Source organism: Danaus plexippus (assembly GCF_018135715.1).
Source record: "Danaus plexippus chromosome 18 unlocalized genomic scaffold, MEX_DaPlex mxdp_20, whole genome shotgun sequence".
NCBI classification, from domain to species: domain Eukaryota; kingdom Metazoa; phylum Arthropoda; class Insecta; order Lepidoptera; family Nymphalidae; genus Danaus; species Danaus plexippus.
The window spans coordinates 2,628,248-2,648,924 of NW_026869853.1; the positions used below are offsets into that span (position 1 = coordinate 2,628,248).

The window sequence follows — 20,677 nt, forward strand, 5'->3', positions numbered from 1 at the left end:
TCGTAATACAGTCTAAAACTTAGGTTTCTATAAATAACTTATTGTGTAGATTAAAAAAACAACAAATAAAAATAACTCTCTTTAAACCAAACTTTTAAATACCGTTCAATATATTTCACTTATACGAATAAACGTTAAATACGTCCTAATGACATAAGTCACAAACTTTTATATCATAATAATTAATATGTGTTTTATTTAATTTTAAACCACAAATTATTTCTTATATGTATTCTGATAGCTTCAAATCAGTTTATATCATATAAAGAAAATATTTCTCATAATTTATCATGTCCTGCAATTCGTGTTCAAAGTCGTTTTCTCTTCTTCGACAAGAAGTAATTATGCTTCTAAACTGTATGTAGTATAAATAATATTATTTACTTTATTAATTATTTATTATATTACAGAAAGGTTGTCCCGGTTGTGGATTTAGTTATTGTTCCAAATGCTTGAACAATAAAATATTCCTAGAAAAAATAAATTCTGAAGCAAAGGTAAAAATATAATTTTCTTAATTTCTAATAATAACTACGATTTTTTTTTACATTATTATATTTGGTTTTTAATTTTAGGTTTGCAACAAATGTAAAAATAAGAAAAATTCTAATGAATCCAATAAGATCGTTCCCCCAGATGCATACTATAAGTAAGACATATAATTTTTGAGTTCAGGTCAATTAATGGTTTAAGTTATGTATGAGCAAACATTTATTACAGGAGAATAAGTGCGTTAGATGAAGCAACATCCAGCGGTGAACCCAAAAATCATATTGAACAAGAAATACAAGATAGGTTACGGAAATTAAAAGATCATATAGATGTCCAGAAACCCAGTAGTAATGCAGAAATAATTGAGCGCTTGCAAAAACTAAAAGGAAATATACCAGTTACATCAGATTCAGAATTGCAAGCTAGGTTGGCCAATATTAAAGGAGTACCATTGAGTGCAGTTCAGAGTAAGGTAAACCGATAAATGAATTGAAGTTCAGAACTAATTCACTATCTAAAGAGTAAATATCTGAAGGATAATAATGAGAATTTGTTCTCCAATTTGTTTAGGTTTCATAACTAGAATGACTTTTTTCGTTTTGATATCTCATCAATCCAATATATCCCTAACTCTTGCTCAAAACATGGAAGCCCTTATTTCTTATCTTATATTAGGATTAAGCTCTTCATTGTTGAGAAACAAGAAGAATTCTACTTTAAAATTTCTTTCATAGTTATATAAGTAACTCTTAATAGAAATATAATTATAAAACCTATCTTCAGCCTGCATTACCAGTACAAGATACCAGAACAGAACAAGAACAGGCCGATGATCTTCTTAAGCGATATATGGAAGAAACAAAAATGGATAAGAATTACAAAGACGAGTTTGATCATTTGGTTAGTGATATAGAAAGCAGATTGCAGAATCTAAAGGCCCTGCATCTAAAGAAAATGTGCCTCAACAATCTTCCAAAAGTATTGATGACTCGGAGGACGAAGAGGAGACGGTTAAAAAGATCTTGGAAAAGGTAGAAAAATATTCATTGTATTTTATTTAGTCTATTTTTTGCGTCCATTAATATAAATTGTTTTATAGGTAAAAGCTGAAACTGCTCTTGAAGGAAATGAAATCTCGGAACCAGTGCTCGATGAACTTCCATTCTGTGAAATATGCAATGAGGATGCGACTATGCGCTGTTTGGGTTGCAAGTATCTTTTCTGTAAACGATGTTACCTAGAGCACAGAGATGATGAGGATTGTAACAAATATGAAACTTACACACCCAAAAAACAGCACTTACTAAAATTTATATAATCAAGCAAATTATTTATATGTTTATCAAATAAAATATATTTTATTCTTGTTTATTATTTTTATTACCAATATCACAAAATTAACCTAAGTGTTATAAAATTTCATTAATACCATTTTCTGTTATTATAAATTTTGCTGTATCGGAAAGTGTCTCTGGACTTGTTACTAAAGTAAAGCTCCGGACATTTGTCTCCCTAGAATTATATTTTATCATTTCATTTGTTTTTGAAATTTTAATCCTGTATGATATCATGTTAGACCAGACAAGACCCAATGATGGTACAACATTATCAGACTCATCAAAGCTTGAAGTGACTTGATTGATGCAAATGACTGCAAAATTATATTTTTGGGCCAAACTAATCAATGAAAACCCTATATCTTTCAACTCTTCAGCCCTTTGTATATAATTCGTATATTCACATCGGAACGGTGCAGCGATTGAGTCAATAACAAGAAGGGAAATTTTATTATTATCTAATAGTTTTGGTAACCTTACTTTTACACAGGATATTAACTCTTGCGGATGCGTTAAAAGCTCAATAAACACGTTTTCACCATATGTTTTGTTTTTTAAATAATGTTCGCATATCTGGTTGTATCTCGTCACTGGAAACAAGTCCTCTGTACATATAAACACACTGCCAGTAGCATAACTTAAGGCTGCAGCTTGTATAGCTATTTGTGTTTTACCCGTGCCACTTTCGCCAAATATCTCTGTCAAAGTCCCCCTACGAAAACCCCATTTAGTAAACTATCTATGCATTTACAACCAGTCGGTATTCTTGGAGCTTCTTCTGGGATATCATTTCCATTCACAGGTGTCTGACTACAATTTTGACTGACTATATGTTTTAGTATCAGTATGTCGTCTTTATTTAAATTTGTAAGTTTTTTGAGGTCCCATATAGATAGAAGAATTATTTGTTTACTAGTCAATTCGACTCTATCAATAATTTCATATAACCTAGATGGGAGTATTGATTTCAAATCCATCTTTGTGTACCTTCAAATGTACAAAATAAAAAATATTGTATAAAAATGTGTGGAAATAGATAACATGCATAACATGAGTTTCTGTATTAAATTGCTGATCTTAATAAAAAATATTTTTTTATTGCAGTTATGTATTAATAAAAAAAAAATTACTAAATTAAAAATAGATTTTGGATTTTTATTCAGACTACTTTAAATATGTTCAAAGCTCTAAAATACAAAGTGAGCAAAACTTTATTGACAAATTTAACTATTATGTACATATTTATAATAACTACTATATACCTATACGTATTTTACAATCTCAAATCATTGATTACTTTACTAATTTTATTTTATTTTAAAAGGAATATTTTATTTATAAATCTTAATTCAGTGTGTAGTCAATTGTTATTGTGGATTTCTTATTATGAACGCTTCTAAAGATAAATTGTTTTGGGTACCTACTTGTTTTGTATTAGCAAATTAAGTTAAAATAAACATAAAGAAACGTAGTACTTAGGAACTTAAATGATATTAGTTATAATTTTTTTTAAAAAACATATCTTGTACTTGGTATTGAGTTAAAGGCTCTAATGTATGAAGTAATTCTTATTTTATCATAATGTTATAAATAAATAGCGTTATGTGTAAGTAGTGAATTTTTTTTTTGGCATGATATAAAAGTTCATATATATTTTATAAACTAAACAAAAATTTTATATTAATGCTTATACGAATACTTTAAAAAACTTTTATAACTTTAAATGCACCGATTAAAATTTGTAAAAAGTTTGACATACTTTACGTCATCCCTTAAGTAAACAACGTAATTTATTAAAATTTAAATATATTTTTTTATCATATGAGCGTACATAATTTTGAGAGTAATTTGTTGTTTTTTTTTCGTTGTTTTAGTTACACAGCAACTTTGAATACTTGTTGACAAATCGTAATATGGTTAGATATATAGTACAATTATACAAGGTATACCTTGTTAAATAAAATTATTTTATATAATCTAAGTAATTAAATAGACAATCATTTAAAATTAAAGTGTTACGTAAAATTTTGATAATGTTGCGAACAAGTCTGTACAAGTCGGGAGATTGGTAGTGATACACTTTCACCCCGGCTCGGTGGTTCGAAGCTCGCGCGGTTCGATCAATGCCGCTACCAGTCACACAAGTCGTGTTGTCGGGTTTGCTACCGTGTCCGCACCTCCGTCGAGTAAAAGGAAAATGGTAAGTTATTAGTAATTCCACAACTACAATATTCACAACTTGTTTTATTGCATATAAACCTCATTATATCTGTAAAAACTTAGATTTATTTCTATTATTTATACCTACCTGTTGCTTTATAATTTTTTTCAATTAAGTTTTTATTTGAAGGCTGACAAACTAAGTCAACAAGAACGTGAGTCCTTGCTTCAACCATTACTGAACTCTGGCTGGAAGGTGCAAAGCAATAGGGATGCCATTGAAAAAGAATTTCAATTTAAAAACTTCAATGAGGCATTTGGATTTATGACCAGGGTCGCTCTGCTCGCTGAGAAAATGGACCACCATCCAGAGTGGTTTAATGTTTACAATAAACTACAGGTAAAATGTTCTATATAAGAGTATTAGACGTTTTAAAATTAACAAACAACAATCGGTAATATTCTTTTATTCATAGGTGACACTGTCTTCGCATGATTGCAACGGCTTGAGTAAAAGAGACATTAAGATGGCATCGTTCATGGATGAAAATTTCAAGTAAATCAAATATTTTCAATATGTTCTGACAGTTATGTTTGTTTAATGTATATATGTAACTTGGTGTTAATAAAATTTATTTAAAGATTTATTTTCTCTCAATATGTCCACTATTAACATTTTGTAGGTATATAGCAAGAGCAGGTGTTGTCGCTATCAAAGGGTTCCGTTTCAAAAGCGCATTCATTTGGATATGTCTTTTCAATTATTCTCTTCAACTCCAGAGCGTGGTCGAGTCCTCTCGTCTCGCAGACGGCTTTCATCTGTTGAATTATAAAATATATGCATTATATTTATTAAATTCATAATAGTGCAAACTTTACATAACAATACCTTACCCAACTAGTATTTTGAACATTTGGTTTACATTATATTGCAATTTTCATGAAAAAACTCACAACTCGAGGATAATTTTATATACAATTATGAGGTAAAATGAAACATACATTTAAAATGTAATAAATTATGTGAAAACAGTGCACACTTAAATTGTTTCTCAGAAATTTAATTCAATCTGTGTAAGAACTATCTAGAGGTAGCAAATAGTTTTTATAACTCTATATTAACATGGGTTTAAGTAATAATGTTAGTTTTTAACACTTGGCAGAATGCTTTTAAGCATGCAACTAATATGCATGCTGCATTCTAAAGTTACTTTTATAATAATTAAAAAAATCAAGAATAAAATTTTTCAATATAATCTTAATCTGATTGAATCTTTAACTTCTTATGCATGTCCAAAAATCATTGACCATTTTAAAATTTTATTAAATCTATAAATTGGAATTAAAATTATAAATTGTAGAATAAAAAACTTATGTATTGTTTAATGAGATCTATTTGTAAGACTTTCGCGAGTATTCATTTAAATGAAACTAATATTTTCCGGATTATACTACGTGTATTTTTATTATTTTAAAAGCCTGCATAGTCCCGACGTTTCGGTTACTTTGCAGCAACCGTGATTACGTGCAAACTGCAAAGTAACCGAAACGTCGGGATTATGCAGGTTTTTAAAATAATAAAAATACGCGTAGTATAATCCGAAAATTATTAGGTACTTTTACTTATGGATTGTTGGAAATTAAAAATTTATATTAAGATGATCCCATCTAGCCTATGTCGATTTGTTATGGATATTTTTTTTGTATTTATGTCAAAAACGAATTATAAAAACCCAGCTTTTACTATTTTTATGTGTAAGACGATGATTACTCACTGATGTTGTACCATCATCAGCAACAAAAACGGCAAATTCTACCGAAAATACAGTTTGACTATAAACTACATACTAATTTTATACATTTTCATAGATAACAAAAATATAAGTCAAAGATTTTAAAAATAATAATTTAACGCTCATTACCTCAACTCGGTAAATTTCGTTTTCCACCCAAATGCGATCCTGAAACTGTCTTACCAAATTATAACCGTTATCCGCTAGCAGTTTAGTAAACCTTTCATACTCTGTGCCTAAATCTTTCACTAGTACCTGTTGATGGTGTACGAACAAAATTTGTAATTTACGATTTTAATTTCCATCTCATTATAGTAATTGCTATGATAATTATGAGATATTGTTTTGTTCTTGTCTAATAAAAAGAAAAACAGATTAAAATTACTTTGAATTTTATAAGACGACCTTCTGCTGCCAGTCCTCTGTCTAAACAACGGCCTAGTAACACAGCGTCTATGTTACCTCCACTGAGGATTATAACGACACTGAAAATACAAACAGTGGTAAGTTATAATCAAGGTAGCATTTTCATTTAGATAAGAATAATAAGTACAAGCTAAATGTATACTAGGCATATGTGGACAAAGATTTCCATTTGAAAATAACGGTTGGATTTTACTATTACGATTTATTGTTTACTGTGAAAATAATATATTTTTGTCAACCAATTAATCATGAATGTTCAAATTTCCTGATCTCAGCGCTAAGTTCGTATCTATTACATCATTTTTCAATGTATATATATTTAAAACCTTACTTTTTTGACTTCAGTTCAGGGACCTGGCTACATAGAACTGCTGCCAACGGACAAGCACCAGCGCCCTCTACAACTAGTCGTTCTTTTTCAATTAAATGCAAAATAGACCTAGCTATCCAGTCCTCTGAAACTAATATCTATAAAAAAAAATATCACAGTGTAGATGATTGAGAGAAGATAATAGAAATGGAGCTAGAGGATCCATCTTACTAATTTGTCGAGCAAATTTTGCGCGTTTCTAAACGCATTCACTCCGACATACGGCATCGCTATACCCTCGGCTATTGATGGTTCGTAGGGCAAAGTAAGAGGTTCTCCCGCTTCCAGGGACTTGTAAAATGTTGGCAGCCGTTCAGATTGAACTCCCTAATATGTTTAAGAGATTAATTTAACTAATATGGTGGTGCTTTTCGTTTTTATAATTTTATTATTTGTAAAAAACGAGCAAATTTTATGCTATTGGAAAGTATTTAGTGATAAAATTAAAGGTTAGATATATTAAAACAATTTATCGATGTTATTTACGTAAACAAGGCAGTTTGGATTGACGTGTTTGATGACAGTAGCGACCCCTGCCGCCAAGCCGCCGGTCCCAATGGGCAATAGAACAGCGTCCAAAGCGGGCACTTGCTCCATAATTTCTATTGCTACAGTACCATAGCCCGCCATCACATCGGGATAGTCACGACTAATAAATGTTATAATGCCATTTTAGTGTTATTTTTGAAGACACAATATTAAGTGAACTTTGCTAGCTTTATATACACAAACATCTACCGACGCTTGTTACAAAGACTTCTTTATAGTTTATCGATAACTATTAAAACCGCACACATACCTACATCAAACAATATCTTTGTAACTATAACCACGTTACCCAATTTCCTCATCTATAATGCCAATAAAACAATAGCTGGGTTAATGTTAAGATTAAAAAGCAATGTACTGAAGAACTTACGCGTTAATATGAGTGAGACCTTTCTCTTTTGCTAAGGCTCGAGCATATTTCTGAGAGTCCACCAAATTGTGACCTTGAACTACAACTTTGGCGCCCATGTCGCTGCACATTTGTAGTTTTATGACTGGCACAGAGGTTGGCATTACCACGGTCACTGGTATCCCTAGTTTTTTACCATAATAACATATTCCCATTGCCTGGTTTCCAAGAGACGCTACAACAACGCCCATCTTTTGTCTATCTCTTGGCAATAAATCAAGCGCGTTTAGTGCACCTCTTTCCTTAAAACTGAAATGTACAGTTGATATATTAGCTTTGTATTTTAAACTCTGACAGATTTAAAGAAAGATTCTCATAATATACACACCTTCCTGTTCTCATTACCGTTTCCAGTTTGTAGAAAAGATTGATGCCGCATTCTTTCTGATAGTGTGAAGCCTTAAAATGTTCATTATTATTAATATTGCGCTTATTATATACACAAACTTTTCGTTTTACATTTTAACTTTATTTACAAATCTTTCTTACTATTATTGGAGTCTGCGGTATATATTTTCTTATACGTTTTAAAGCGTCGACGACATCTTCATATTTAATTATTTTTGGATTGTCAGGATCGCAGAACTCATCGAAATCTTCCTATTTTAGTGTTAGTAGTATTATTGAACGAGAAAATATTAATTAGTTATTTCACGAACCACCATTCGGGATACTTACATAGCGCCGAGACATTGTTTAGTACTGCAAAATTTCTAACAATTTCGTTTTTATTGGTTTAAAATATCATTATCGAAAACGGATAATGGGAAAATAAATTAAGCTCACTAGAATTTAAATACCGAGTTGGTACAAGTAAAATTTGACGTGAGAGTGATATATGTTTTTTAATTTTGTTTTTTATGCTATGGCTACATTCGCACTTTTTTAATTTTATCAATAACCAGTAGCGAAGTAAGGTTGAGGAGTGTGCGACTGAATGGTTTTTGATTTTTGCACACGAGATATATAATGACAAATAAATCTTCGCATAATTAGTTAGGATTCGTCTTAATTAATGTTGTTGGTAAAGATAAGTTGCTACATTATATTTACGAAAAAAATTTTGGGCTAAATCATAATAAATATATTTTTAAGATAGTATAAAAATTTTACACTATTAATTATACCAGACGCGTTGAAGAATAACTAAGTGCAACTCTTTAAATAGTCACTGCATAGATATTTCTAATTTGCTGTTTAAATAAAATAGAAACATGAGATTTTTTTTAACATAATTATTTAAATATCAAATTCAATAGGTTTAACAAATAAAATAACTTATTTATTTTAATTTAGTCCAAAGGGTACATGTTTTATTTTTCGTCTTCACCGAGACACGTTAATTTCACAAAAAGTAACCTGTCGTTGGCAAGACACAGAACTGGTTCATATATAACATTAAATTTACTAATCAAAATAAGAAAAAGTAATTAAAAATACAATGAAAATTGAGGTATTTTATCAAAACTACAAATTTATATAAAGTTTTTCAGATGCTAAATAAAAAAAAGTGTCTGTCATTTTTAGTTTGTATTTTTAACTCGTATATGTATATATTTAAAATAAGTAAGGTTTTATTAACTTCAATATTTTGTTTATGCTACCATTTTAATTTCAAATCATGAATGTTTTCTATTAAATTCGAATATATCTGAGGATTGTAGTTGTATCGTCGGACCAATCTTGGGATATTTATATCTTGTGTATGACCAGAAAACTGACCGAAAAATTTTATCGTGACAGTATAAGTATTGTTGTTTGTACCTCCCTTCTTGTCGATCACTTACGTCAAGAGTTGAAGCTTTACCGTGAGGACTATGCCATAAAATCCACAATGTACAAACCCCTCAATCTTCTATTTCTTAATATTTTAAGTTTATATATTCGACTTCATATAATCAAAATGAAAGACATTCCACACAGAACATTGGTCATGGCAATCAATTTCAGTGCCCAATGTATGTACATATGAAGAAATCAATCAAAATTGATTTCCGATTAAAAGATATTTAATTTTTGTAATCATGTATATTTTATGTTTAATATCACAAACTGTTAGTTTAGTTAATGGATACATTATTTCTGCATGCACACCGGGTTGGGGGCGAGGCAGGGGCCTCTCTTGGCGCCGGCGCCCTTGTCGCTGCGTTCGCTCATCTCGTGGAAGAAACATTCCTTGTACTTCTTCTTTATTTGCTCTATCAGTTCTTTCGTGTGATCCCAACCTCTGGTCTCAACTATCACTTTCATCTGAAAAGACAATTTAACGATAAATATCGTTTTTGTATAATGATATCTAAGACTCGCGTGTATTCATTTAAATTAAACTAATATTAACGGATGACGCGTTGTTAAGTTATATACAATGTGAGTCACATCGCACCTCGTCTGCCCGTGATCACGGTTGCTACAAGTAACAAAACGTCGGGAGTATGAAGTTTTAAAAAGAATAAAATATTAGTTTTCATTTAATTGTTTTTATATTAAATTATTGCCCGGCTAACTGTTCGGAACTGCGTATATATTAACACAGATAGCATTAACTCAGTTACTTGTACTGTAATCATAGGATGATATTATTTTTTCGTTTATTTTACGACAAACATACCTACATACTCTGAGCCTAGTATGTTAACATCGATTTGTACCTGTTTGCTACGTGACGGTGTTATAGTAATAGTATATTAAGAAATAAGAGAATTACGGTGTAATAGCAGGTAAGCCTATAACTTCTAAGTAAAATTGTTCATTCTACACGAGTCTCAGCTGTTCGATGTAAACAGACCTTAGTTTTATATTTCTCTTTAGAATATTGTGTCACTATTTGTTCACCTTCGTACAATAAAGTCGAACCAATTAATTGTAATTTAGATTTGAAATCAAATCAACTCAGTCACCGGCCGCCGGAATCATAATTTATTCATAATTGAACGTTTAGGAAGAACAAATATGGGGGTTATTAAATTGAAGAAAAACTTAAGTACTAAAAATAACATTAAAATATCTAGGACACTGAGGAAAAACAAAACAATTTGGCTCCAAAAGTACTTTAGTATATTTTGTTTTGACAGAAGATGATAAAAGAGTCAGACCGAAGACAAGAATCTTTTTTTACTCGGTCACTATCTTTACCAAGTAACCAACGAAGGCTACATTTTATTTAACCATCAGCTTGAATGACAGTCGAGGGCTATTCATTACGAAATTTAAAAAAAAAAAATCAAAATAACTATAATAATCATACAAAAGGCGCAACTGTGACCCACCTCAACACTGAACACGTCTCCCTTGACCCAGGCTCGTTCCGGTATACAGTCGCGGACGGTGACGCCGATGGTGGCTAGCAGCGAGCACAGCTCCGCCATACCCCCGGGACGGTCGCTCACCGTCACCTTGAACTTCACCAACCTACCCTCCGCGGCCATACCGCGCTCCAGCGACCGAGCCAGGATGGTTGTGTCGATGTTACCACCAGATAACACGCATACCACCCTTCAAAAAACACTTGCTCATATAAATTATATAATGTATAATATTATAAATTTCCTTATCATAAAATAAAGATTATTCCAAATATGGAATCGGGAGGCTTTATTGATATTAAGTATGAAACCGTTTTTCCGTGACCATAGACAAATACTTACTTTTTACCCTTAAGATTCGGGAAAAGCCCCGCCATAACGGCCGCTATGGTGACAGCCGCAGCGCCCTCTATGACATAGCGCTCTTCCTCGACCACATGCATTATAGCACGGGCGACCCAGTCCTCTTTAACTATTACCTGTTTAGTAGATTTATTCGTAATGTGGTGTCAATTATATTTTGATAAATTTAATAATAAATTATTATTTTTTACCATTTTATCCAATATTCCGCTTTTCAGATTGTGAAAAGTATTGACGCCTGCTAAGTTTACTCCTAGACCGTCAGCGATGGTAGAGTCGATGACAATTTTCACCCTTTCATTTCTCTTTAAAGCTTCTACCATACTATAAGCTTTTTCTGTTTGTATACCCTACATTTTTTGTACAAATATAAACATGATAAAGATTTAGATTTTGATACAACATATAAAGGTAAATTTAAATACAGATATAAATAACTGTTTCGTACATAAACTTCCGTGTCCGGTTTTAAATGTTTCACGGCAACAGCTATGCCGCATAAAAGACTACCTCCGCCAACAGGTACAATGACAGCGTCTACATCCGGTACCTGTTCTATAATCTCTATGCCGATAGTACCCTGACCTTCTATGACGTTTGGGTGATCATAACTAACAAAACAGATAAATCATAAATATTTTTCACAGAGGATATACTTAAAAATGGCAATGAAATAATATGTACCCATTAACGTAGTATAATTTCTTTTCTTTTGACAGAGCCATAGCGTAATGTTTCGCTTCGGCCATATTGTCGCCATGTTGTATTGTTTTCGCTCCAAAGTTTTGACATTTAGTTAGTTTAGTGATAGGTGCTCGAACCGGCATCACAACTATACAAGGAATACCCATCTGTGTGGTGTGATAACTCATTGAAGTGCCATGGTTCCCCGTCGAAGCGCTTATTACACCAACTTTCCTTTGCTCCTCCGACAGTAACAGCATAGTATTCCTAACTCCGCGTTCCTTAAAGCTGAATGGGGATTTAACATTAATAGGTAATTGAGAAATGTTATTATTATAATTTTTTAATTTTTTTACCATCCAGTGTGTTGCATGAACTCCTGCTTTAAATATATTTCCATACCCAACCTATCTGACATGTGAGCTCTCTGTTGAAATAAAATTTTACGTAAAAAGTGTGTAGTTTTGGTAATAGAAAATAGAAAATAAAAAATAACATTTACCGTACAAGGCGTTTTCAATACGTAACCCGTAATTCTTCTATATGCAGCCAAAATATCGTCATATTTAATCTTCCGAGGATTGTTCGGATCACAATATTCGTCATATTCAACGTCTTGGGTCTGTACGATTAAGTATTAGATAAGCTGTTGTTTCAACTTGGTTTTTTACTAAAGTACATCTTAAATAATTGCAGTACTTACGTTAGCCATATTGATTTTTTCGTTTTATACGGTTTTATTCATTGTGTTTTAAATTAATGTGCCATAATTTTTTTATTTGTATAAAAATTTACACTAATATATTTTTATAAATTTATAAATCAACGAAAAATTTACATGTCAAATATTTATTTATTTAAATGTCAAATTGAAAATGATGCTAATGATTTTAAATTTAGAAAATTTTCAATCTGGCTGCTTAATTATTAAAATTTGTGTTTTAAAAATATATACATATATGTATATCAAAAATATTGCCGATGGTTAACATAATAATAATGGTAGTGACCTTGCGCTTTGCAATCGCAATTTCACGTGCCTTTTACCACGAAGGTTTTACAAGATTAGATTTTTGTTTGATTGCAATTTACCGCCGTTGTTGGCCATAAAAGTTGTAGACGCGGTCGGAATCGCAACAAGATTAATTGTGTTACATAGTTCATTTAAGTTTACTTAGTTTAAAGTAGTATTGTGCATTGTGTATAAAAGTATGTATTTTAATTATAATTGTTCTATTGTGTTCATTGTTATGTGATAATAGAATTAAAGCTGTTGGCGGAAATAAAATTTTCAGGATTAGAAGCGGTCCGAAATATATAAAAGTCTGTTGAGTCGTTGTCTTTATTCCCCGGAAACTGAATTCGTTCATTTCAAATATTCGTAAATACCAAAACTTTTTATCGGTGATACTTTTTTGATTTTCCTTCTTTAAAATATAGAATTATCTTATAAAGTAACGAACAAAATTATTATCTAATGAGGTTTTTTCTAAAAAGAAAAAAAATAAAACAAGTTTCAAGATTTAATATCACATATATTTTATTTATATTCATTCATAAAATTTCCGTATTTTTTTCATCTGAATTCCAGAACATCGATTTAATTAGAAACTTCATCGATGGAGAACGTGCTCAGTCTTCTATCATTTCTGTCAAATTCTTCACAATCCCTGGAGAAATTCCACTCTTTATATGTGTCAGTTATCATTTTCTCCAGCTCCTCCAAATGTTCCGGACCTCTGGTTTCACAAACGACTTTCACCTAAAACAATAGTTTTGAATCGTTCAGCTGGAGATATTAAAAATATGGGTATTTTTTTATTCTATGACTTCATTCATTATAGTCGTGGAAGCGTTGCCAATGTCAACGCTTTTCTTTGTTGTATGGGTATTACCTTAAAGAAATTTTACATTGATTTTTGGATATGGTCTGCCAGAAGGAATTTATATGTCAGATGTTTCAAAAAATGGCATAGACAATCCGAAGACTCACACTACACATAGTTCAGTATAATATTGACACATGACATTGGCGAAATTTTTGAAATTTTCTTAACGCAACTAACAAGGAGTGAGAGAGTGAGAGTGTGTGTGTGTGTGAGAGAGAGAGAAAGAGACTCACCCTAACGCTAAATATGTCGCCAAAGACCCAAGCTCGTTCTTGCATTATATCCTTGATAGATACTCCTATGGAGGAGATGAGTTTGCAAAGTTCCGCGATGCCGCCGGGTCGGTCGCTGACGGTGACCTTGAATTTGACGAGCCTCTGTTCCGCGGCCAGACCCCGCTCCAAGCAACGACCGAGGATTGTGGTGTCGATGTTACCACCCGACAGAATACATACCACCCTTAAAGGAATGTAGAGAAACTCTTTGGCATTTTGATCGAAGACGATTAATATTTTATATGATATAAATGAAAAGGCCATGTTTGTATTAAAGTTCTGATTTTTATAAAAAAATATATCAAACGGAAGGAGTAGAAGTTAGTTCTAAGGCGGAAGGCGCCGGTTTTCATTAATATCCTACATATAATGAAAAAATGCGTACGTACTTAAATAATGTCAAGGTAGTTATAGTTAAAAACTATGTTAAGACGAATCGTGATATCTCATTAGGAACCCAAACCTACTTCTTCCCAACCAACTCGGGCACGAGTCCGGCCATGGTAGCCGCCACTCCGACAGCGCCGCCGCCCTCCACAACATACTTTTCTTGCTCCACCAAACGCAGAATCGCGCGAGCAATCCAATCTTCGTTTACTGTTATCTATTCATTAATATTAGAATTTACTTTATATATACACACACATACACACACACACATACATACATACATATATATATATATATATATATATATATATATATATATATTTAAGGGACAAATTATAATTTGAACTATCTATCATAGTGACTTTTGGTACTTAGTTTTTAAATATCTAAGATATTTTTGGTTCCTTACATGCAAAAATTTAATTGTAAGCTCAACCACAAAAGATAAATCTATGGCGTACCTATACTGCTTGCCGAATTATCAGACACCCTAATATTCTATACCCCTGTCACATGGCAGCGCTAACACAGATATTGCTATGTTATTTTACCATCGAATTTACGTTTTTATAGAACTGAGATGAATACGATCATTGAAGTAAAAAAAAAGTGTCTTAAAAAGCTATTAGTCTTTTTTCTGTATTTTTAAAGTTTTGTATTACAGATTTTACAAAAACCACCACGTTTTCAACTATCGCTACAGAACTCATTTAAAAACTAGCTTCGATGATGCCAGAAATACATAAATAGTAACTTTAAGAGATTCATCACTTATGTCACCCGAAGATAAGCATTTCTGCAGGGTACTTAATAATTTTGCACGTTGCTTTATTATCAAGACTATACCATAGTATAACATGAAAAAAGTTTCAACAGTGATAACCTCCTTTACTGGGATTGGCTTTATCTAGCTATAACAGGATTTTAAATTAAGAATAATGTTTTAAAACTAAAGCGATACGATAAAATGAATGCAAATTAAAGTATAATGATAACATTAATGATATGTGTTACATTTATTATAAATATGGTCTCAATAAAAATAGGCACATCACCTACGCGATCCTGACGACGGAATGACAAGGACACAAGCTTAGGCTATATTATAAAAAAAAAAAAACTTAGCCTTTGACACCAACATTATTCCAATTTTTGATTAAGTTTTATTGCAATTAAGAAATATCTTAGGAGTGTAATTTCCAAAATTGATGGTTGATGACTTATAAATGCGTGATTAGTCAAAATCTTTTCCATCTTACCATCCTATCCATGAGCGATTTCGATGTTTTGAAGGCGTTGTAGCCGACCGTGGGCACGGCGAGCCCGTCCGCTAGCGTGGACCGGATATTGACGCTCACTGGCTGTTGATGTTTGATAGCCATCTTCATGCTTGGACATTTTTCGGTTTCAGCGCCCTGAGATGACACGGATTTTAAACTAATCATGATCTGAATTATAACTCATCTTTAACTAAGCCTGATCTGGTCTGTTCTCATTTATCTGCAGGAATTATATGCATTCACAAGAAACACTGAACCAAATGTCTATTTACTAAAGACCGATAAATCCCAAAAAGAACATACGTATATGAGAACATGGGGCTTAATATTCTTAATGGCAGTGGCGACTCCGGCGAGTAGACCGCCGCCGCCCACGGGGACGATGACCGCGTCTACATCAGGAACCTGTTCCACTATCTCCAACCCCACGGTGCCTTGACCGGCCATTATGTGAGGGTGATCGTAGCTGATGATGGAGAAATATTTCAATCACAAGCATTCTCTAGTTCAGCGATAAAATGTAAATGTGATGAGAGTAATTACCGGATTTCGGTGGATACGCTACATATATTAGCTATTGGGGAAATAAAACATAACGATCTCCTTTTCTCGTAGGCCTTTTTTTTATTATTTTCGGGCTAAAGTCTAGAAGACTGTTTACAAAAAACAATTGACAAAATGAAAACTTAAGGTTTTTTTTTCTTTTTAATGTGGTTTAGTGAACGAGAGGAACGGCCGAAGGAATGCTCATGTCATGTCACTAGTTATGATTAATTCGTTATGTTATCAACATTGAGGTTTAGACGACCTCGAAAATACTTTATACATACCCGTTAATGTATGTGAGTCCCCTCTCCTTGGCTAGCGTCATAGCATGGTACTTCGCTTCCTTCATGTCGTGCCCATGGATGACGACGTTAGCGCCGTACGAACGGCAGTTCTGTATTTTCATGATGGGTGCCACATTTGGCATGACCACAGTGGCCGGTATGTTCAGCTGTTGTGCGTGGTAGCTGAGACCCTGGGAGTGGTTTCCGAGTGAAGCTGATATCACACCGCGAGTTTTTGCCTCGGATGATAGCAAAATGAGGGCGTTACGAGCCCCACGTTCTTTGAAACTGTTAAGAAAATTTAAAGTAGAGCAAATTCGTGCATACAGCCATAATCCATAACAAAAATCTGTGTTGTTTTTTAAGGTTACATATTTTTTTTGCTTCCTATTACACACATCACATACTTATTAATTATTGTTACTAATGTTACATAGTGACTTATTGAAAGATTTCTATCGATACCTCCTAATATTGCACTTTTCTGTGCCACATTATACCAAGGTTTAAATTTAAATTTTTATAAACCATTAATGTCTTAATGATATACTGACATTATAATGAACAAGTACTAGGTGTTACACAGCTAGGTTTCAAAGATTCCTTTAAAGAGAATTTGAAACCTTAATACAATGTGTGTACAGATCAAAATTGTATTCTAAATATGTGTAAAGGTAGGTAGGTATGTGCTTAGCATAAGATACTCTACAATATAACAACTTTTCCTTCCTGAATAAGAACATTCCATTATTTTTTTTTATGGATTTCATTATAAATACTCGCCTGCCAGTGTGTTGCAGAAAGTCATTTTGAGATAAATATCCATTTCAAAAATAGATGACATGTGAGATTTCTGTAAAAAAAATATATATATATATTTAGAATTTTATTTTATACGTTGTAAACGGTAATATGGTTTTTTTAGTAAATTAAGTTTCAAAAAGATATTCATGACGAGGTTAATCGATATTTTGCTTACTTTAAAAAAATAAAAGGATTTATATAAATTATAGTGGCCATACCTAAAAAATTATATATTTTATCTGGCTTTTATCAACTGGCGATGCCCATTTGTTGAATTAAATTATTCTTAAGAATATCTGTGCAACAATGGTATGAACGGGCAGTTATCCATTACAAACATAGTTTATTTTTTATTTCATAGGTATGTTTGTATTCTGCCGATATGTTCTAAAATCTAGCGAATTCAATTAAAGCTCTGTCAAATATATACGTTTCTTTATTAATTTATTCTAACATACAAATGAATATTACTCTTCCTGGCTATAACTTATAAGATCTTGTTGTTTCAGTAATTAATTTTAATAAAAATTTCATAAAACATTCATATTGTACAAGTCAAAAAGGTTAATTATATTTTGTATCTGTTATGGGTTAAAAAAAGAGGTCAATGACAAAATTAAACATCATTGTTTTTTTTTTTTTTTTGTTTTTAAACGTGATATTAATTAACGTCCACAAGGTCAATATCATGTAAAGATAGTAATAGGATGAATTTGATATAAACACAGAATCAATAATTAAAACTAATAAACTTTTGAGTCATTGGAAACGAATTTAATTATTAAATTTTGTCTTTTTATTTGGTGTAAACTATTTCCAGTTAGAAAGGTGTCTGACATATTTTAAAAAAAAAGTCTAAAGCGTTTAGTTTCTGGTATAACAAAATAGAAGTAGGAGGTATATGTCACTTGTTATATATAGGTAGATATGAAATAAATAGGATTAGAGTTTAATAATTATTTTACGAATTTTACATAATTTATCAAAAACAGTTTCCATTACTTTTTTTCTTAATAAAAATTGTTAAGTCAATGCGGACTTTCTTTCTTTGATTCCTTATAATTAAAACAAAATAGAGATAATCGTAGTTGTTTTTGTTTGTTTCAACTCATACTTAACACTGAATCATTTGCGTAAGAAATAATATATAAGACATTAGATTCTTCCGCATCTTATCCAGTTTATCGTTCACAAAGAACCATTTAAAGCAGACCTTATAAATATTTTTTACTTAACCGTTTTATTTATGTATTGACTTTAAATGATTTGTAAATAATAAAAAAATATATTAAAACTGTATACCATGATGACTATATATTTAAAAATAAATTGCTTAACCAGGTAATTACTAGAATAAAACGAATAATATATATATATATATATATATATATATATATAATATCAAAGTATACATACCACGCATGGCGTTTTTATAATCCCACTCTGGATCCTATAGGCAGCTGCTGATACGTCCTCAAAACTTATTATTTGAGGATTGTCTTTGTCACACATGGGGTCGAACTCGACCGTCTGAAACACCATTTTTGATAATGTCACAGACTAACCATACTTGTGAGTAGCCCAGTAGTTAATAGACACAATTAAATGAAGTCTTAAACACCCATGATATAAAACGAGGTCAGAGGTGTTAGGGTTAAATTTTACGATAGCCATTCAATGGCAAATATTCATCCTAATCACTATTCCGTGATCGTAATTATTTGTTTATTTTGCGTTTATCATATACGTATATAATTATATTTTGAAGCACTTATCGCTGGTGACAATGGTATGTTTTAGTAAATATAAACTATATAATACAGAAGTCTAAAAAGGTATCCTACAGATGATCTTCTTTGGTATTCCTCCATCTGTTTTCTTGAAATTCTTGTCACGTCTGTTCTGAATGGCAGCACTTCGAAACTAAAGGATAGGAGATCGGAGCTGAGCTTTTATAGTAAAATGTCGATTAGACAGTAAGTATACGAATACTTGATGACTGTAGTCTAGCTTCAATGCAATAACTTTGGGAACACTTGATTATTCCATTCAAAATTTGATTCATTAATAAGTAGTTGAAAAAACAATATATCCCATGACCAATGAATAGAAAATTTTTGAACTCTCGGTATTATTTTAAAGCACAATGGCTCCTATGACTATTGTAAAGTATTGTAAGCCTTAAATTTGTTGAAAAACTATTTCCAATCTGGATTTCTAACACAAATGCATAATAATTATACACCTATTAAGAAACTTAAAGCGAGAAATAAACTTGTTGGCAGTATCAATCTACAAAACTACTTTTGTACCTATCTAGGGACCTACAAAGCTATTTTGTTGAGGTTCATTTTCGAGTTGATAAGTATATGTTTACATTGTAAACTAAATTTCTATAGTGTAATCCGACTTCTTATAGTTTAAATACGACTTCATTTAATTACTTATTGGACTGGTGTATCCTATATTATCATTTTTTCACCAACTATTTGAATGAAGTATAAAGTAAGTATACCTTCATATGAATACTGCACATTTTTTAAACAAACACCAACTAGTTAAAGCTAGAAAATAAGAAAAGATTTAGCTACGGTCTTACTAAATAAGGGGGAGTTTTCCAAATGCGAAAAAAAATTATTCACCATCGGCTTATTAAAAGCTCACTCTCGAGCAGAAACCATTGATTCTGGGTTATGGTAATGTCTGGATGTCTCCGTCTAAATCCAAGAGACCATTCAAGTCCAGCTTTTCCCTTTGCTTTAGAAAATGTATTGCATAAATTATTTCTTTCAGCCGGTTGGTAAATTTAGGTCAAAACATCCTATGTGTACGGACCGTACGTTCTACGCGCCATATACTTAATGTAATCAACAAGTTCTTGTTCCTGTTCCAGGTTCAACTATGTTAGCTTGCTACCTAATTTTTTAGGAGACTACAGCTATTTAATTTCTAATGGGGTAAAAAGATTCCAGGGATCATTTTAAACAGACAGAAAGGGATGATTTCGACCCAAACACCAAATTTCCAGATATCGATCAAAACATAGCTTGAGGAAATATTAGCTTCCCGCTTTTCACACACGCAAATAAAGGAAAATTTCAATAAACAAAAACGTGTAAAAAGTAATGAAAGTCCAAAAACAGACCCCCGGTTTGAACAAAAATTTATTATTGTTTTTTAATAAAACCATCGCAAGCGCTCGCACCGCAAGAACACTTGGAGCGGCAACTGGCAGGGGTGCGGGGACCATGAAATTTTATACGCATTTAGAAAGATATCACAAGTTATCTCTGATTTACGGAATTGGATTATTTAACCTCCATG

General features: G+C 31.9%; 6 protein-coding genes across 6 annotated transcripts; 2 read left to right on the forward strand and 4 right to left on the reverse strand.

Annotated features, from left to right (window-relative positions):
- Nucleotides 1-113: 113 nt before the first annotated feature.
- On the forward strand, nucleotides 114-1,859 carry LOC133320353 (abscission/NoCut checkpoint regulator-like). The gene is given in 7 exon segments (XM_061528496.1): nucleotides 114-338; nucleotides 411-497; nucleotides 576-649; nucleotides 721-964; nucleotides 1,276-1,428; nucleotides 1,431-1,523; nucleotides 1,592-1,859. Coding segments are annotated over 7 exon segments (918 nt in total). The 5' UTR covers nucleotides 114-290; the 3' UTR covers nucleotides 1,811-1,859.
- Nucleotides 1,604-2,841, reverse strand: LOC133320352 (DNA repair protein XRCC3-like). The gene is given in 3 exon segments (XM_061528495.1): nucleotides 1,604-1,729; nucleotides 1,922-2,534; nucleotides 2,537-2,841. Coding segments are annotated over 3 exon segments (930 nt in total). The 5' UTR covers nucleotides 2,807-2,841; the 3' UTR covers nucleotides 1,604-1,682.
- Nucleotides 2,842-3,852: 1,011 nt separating this feature from the next.
- LOC133320368 (pterin-4-alpha-carbinolamine dehydratase-like) lies at nucleotides 3,853-4,634 on the forward strand (the record flags this gene model as incomplete). Its single annotated transcript, XM_061528554.1, has 3 exons — nucleotides 3,853-4,029; nucleotides 4,180-4,389; nucleotides 4,466-4,634. Coding segments are annotated over 3 exons (471 nt in total), but the record flags the coding sequence as incomplete, so codon positions are not given.
- On the reverse strand, nucleotides 4,442-8,139 carry LOC133320363 (L-threonine ammonia-lyase-like). The gene is made up of 9 exons (XM_061528524.1): nucleotides 8,026-8,139; nucleotides 7,865-7,935; nucleotides 7,498-7,785; nucleotides 7,065-7,227; nucleotides 6,750-6,905; nucleotides 6,540-6,676; nucleotides 6,168-6,267; nucleotides 5,912-6,037; nucleotides 4,442-4,808 (listed from the first exon to the last, which is right to left on the reverse strand). The coding sequence occupies exons 2-9, from the start codon at nucleotides 7,876-7,878 to the stop codon at nucleotides 4,659-4,661; spliced, it is 1,134 nt and encodes a 377-aa protein (XP_061384508.1). The 5' UTR covers nucleotides 7,879-7,935; nucleotides 8,026-8,139; the 3' UTR covers nucleotides 4,442-4,658.
- A 1,405-nt stretch (nucleotides 8,140-9,544) lies between these two features.
- On the reverse strand, nucleotides 9,545-12,753 carry LOC116773039 (L-threonine ammonia-lyase-like). Its single transcript, XM_032665408.2, has 9 exons — nucleotides 12,589-12,753; nucleotides 12,388-12,507; nucleotides 12,242-12,312; nucleotides 11,886-12,173; nucleotides 11,650-11,812; nucleotides 11,393-11,551; nucleotides 11,181-11,317; nucleotides 10,803-11,028; nucleotides 9,545-9,786 (listed from the first exon to the last, which is right to left on the reverse strand). The coding sequence occupies exons 1-9, from the start codon at nucleotides 12,595-12,597 to the stop codon at nucleotides 9,613-9,615; spliced, it is 1,347 nt and encodes a 448-aa protein (XP_032521299.1). The 5' UTR covers nucleotides 12,598-12,753; the 3' UTR covers nucleotides 9,545-9,612.
- A 679-nt stretch (nucleotides 12,754-13,432) lies between these two features.
- LOC133320362 (L-threonine ammonia-lyase-like) lies at nucleotides 13,433-19,273 on the reverse strand. The gene is given in 10 exon segments (XM_061528521.1): nucleotides 13,433-13,647; nucleotides 14,008-14,233; nucleotides 14,517-14,653; nucleotides 15,699-15,854; nucleotides 16,023-16,185; nucleotides 16,550-16,837; nucleotides 17,333-17,357; nucleotides 17,360-17,402; nucleotides 18,770-18,883; nucleotides 19,198-19,273. Coding segments are annotated over 10 exon segments (1,341 nt in total). The 5' UTR covers nucleotides 19,225-19,273; the 3' UTR covers nucleotides 13,433-13,485.
- Nucleotides 19,274-20,677: the final 1,404 nt, after the last annotated feature.